This window comes from Amblyomma mixtum, chromosome 3 (genome assembly GCF_055824585.1).
Source record: "Amblyomma mixtum isolate Tamu chromosome 3, ASM5582458v1, whole genome shotgun sequence".
Classification (NCBI taxonomy): Eukaryota; Metazoa; Arthropoda; class Arachnida; order Ixodida; family Ixodidae; genus Amblyomma; species Amblyomma mixtum.
Genome location: NC_143014.1, coordinates 296,007,296 through 296,009,367, shown reverse-complemented (window position 1 = coordinate 296,009,367; position 2,072 = coordinate 296,007,296). Strand labels below are relative to the sequence as shown.

General features: G+C 60.4%; 1 protein-coding gene across 1 annotated transcript; it reads left to right on the top strand.

Annotated features, from left to right (window-relative positions):
- The first annotated feature begins 206 nt into the window (after nt 1–206).
- On the top strand, nt 207–1,862 carry LOC149355275 (uncharacterized). Its single transcript, XM_089583746.1, has one exon. The coding sequence runs from the start codon at nt 288–290 to the stop codon at nt 1,620–1,622; it is 1,335 nt and encodes a 444-aa protein (XP_089439872.1). The 5' UTR covers nt 207–287; the 3' UTR covers nt 1,623–1,862.
- The last annotated feature ends 210 nt before the right edge of the window (nt 1,863–2,072 follow it).

The following is a 2,072-nucleotide window of genomic DNA, read 5'->3' as shown; positions in this document are numbered from 1 at the left end:
CTGCTGCATTGTATTGCTCGGGAGCAATAAACGCTCCTCCGAGTAGCATACTCGTGTTTGTCCCCTCTGGCCCGAACCCGCCGTGGTTGCGACTCACCGCACCGCGGGTTGGGGATCACAGCTCTGACTGCTAGGGCTGGCACGCTGGTGCTAGAGAGCGACAACTGCTTCTAGCCCTTTGAGCGTTACCACAAGAATAGACCCCCATATTCTTGGCGCCCAACGTGGGGCCAGAGGTGTGACAAACCGAGTGTCTGTGTGAGCGACTGCCGACACACAGACTAGCCATGGCGGCGAGCGGGATTGACATCCAGTCCCTGCTGTGGTTGTCCAATACGGCTTCTCAGCAGCAACATCTTGGCACGGCAGTAACAACTACTGCAGGTGTGTTCCCAGAGGCTGACGCTAGCCCCTGTGATCTTATATCGTTTGAGCCGAGCGGTGCTTCACACGACACACCGGCTCAGACGAGCGGCGACGCTAGGCACTTCTCGCCAAGCGCTATGCCGCCAGGTAGGGAGAGCATGGCGCGACATGTGCAATCTTGCTCATCCCACCTGGGCCCTCAGCCAGAACTACCTGGCCAGGCCCAAGAGGCTGTGTTGCGCAACGCCTTGCGCCTCATAGAGAGCCTCACGGGTATCGTGCAGAACAACCTGCAAACACCCGCTCCAGCGGCGAGTCCGAGGCTAAGGGTGGACCTTCCCAGCTACGGTGGCTACCATGATTTTGTCAGTGCCAACGAGTACCTTGAGCGCATGCTGACCTACCAGCAGGCGACAGGGCTTTCCGATGGCGAGATCCTGGCGCGTGTCGTGCCAATCTCACTGACTGATCAGGCTGCCCGCTGGTTCCGCCTTACTGGCCATCGGTCTCGCACGATGGAGGAGTTCCGAGCGAGGTTTCGCGAGGAGTTCTTGCCCGCAGATTACGACCGTCGTCTGCGGCGCGAGTTGGAGCTGCGTACTCAGCATCCGGACGAATCGTTGCTTGAGTACGTGAGGGCGATGGACGAACTCTATCGTTTTGCAGACCCCTCAGCTTCGAACGGCGAGAAGGTAGAGCGTGTCACGCGACAAGCGCACCCTACCTTCGCAGCCTACCTACGAGGCGTACCGTTCAGGGACTTGGACGAACTCGCCTCGGCAGCCAAGCGCATACAGGCGGACATACTCGCCTCCCGCGCGTATCGGCCACCCCCGCCAGCGTCGCAGGCACTTGAGCCGCGATGCGCCTGGAACGGAGACACTTTTCGAAACCGTTCCCGGGGAGCCGAAATGGTTGCATTCAGTGACGGGCAACTGAGAAACGGTTGGGAACTGTCAGACCGAGCTCTCGACCCGTACACGTATGCTATGCGGTCAGCACACGCTGCGCGTGGCCAAGGTATGCAGAATCGGGACCGACATACCGACCCGAGGACGCTAGACCAAAGGGCATCTGCGACGGTTCACCCGGCAGGGAGGAACGGTCAACCGGCGCGAGGCGACAACTGCCCTGCGCGGCAATGGCCGAATACCCTCTGCTACCGGTGCAACCAACGAGGGCACTACGCCCGGGAGTGCAGGCGCCCCGTGAACCGAGAGCACGCGCTTTCGGGAAACGAACGCAGCCGCCGGTAAGCAACGCTTCGCAGCCGGCGGCGTCAACAGCGGTGCTCAGTGAGTCACACGAACTCCTAGCCCCGTTGGCTTGTCGTTTGGAACCACCCAGCGACACGCCAGTACCGCTTATTGAGCTTACAGTGGCACAACGTAAGTTCATGGCATTGCTAGACACAGGAGCGAGCGCATCCCTGTTTGGCGACGAGGTATGTGAGCATCTCCGTCGGAACGGACTCCGACTGCGAGCGAGCAACCTCACGTTCCGATTAGCCAGCGGCATTGCACACGCGAGCGGTGCCGCGCGGCTTGTGGTGCGGTGGGAGAAAAGAGTGAGGCGCCAGCGCTTCGCTCACCTCCCCGGCCTATCGGTTCCAATTATTCTTGGTAGAGACTTCCTCGCCAAGACGGGCATTGTTATTGACGTCTGCAACGGAGGATATAGGGAGCGAGCATGTGGCACCCTGAAAC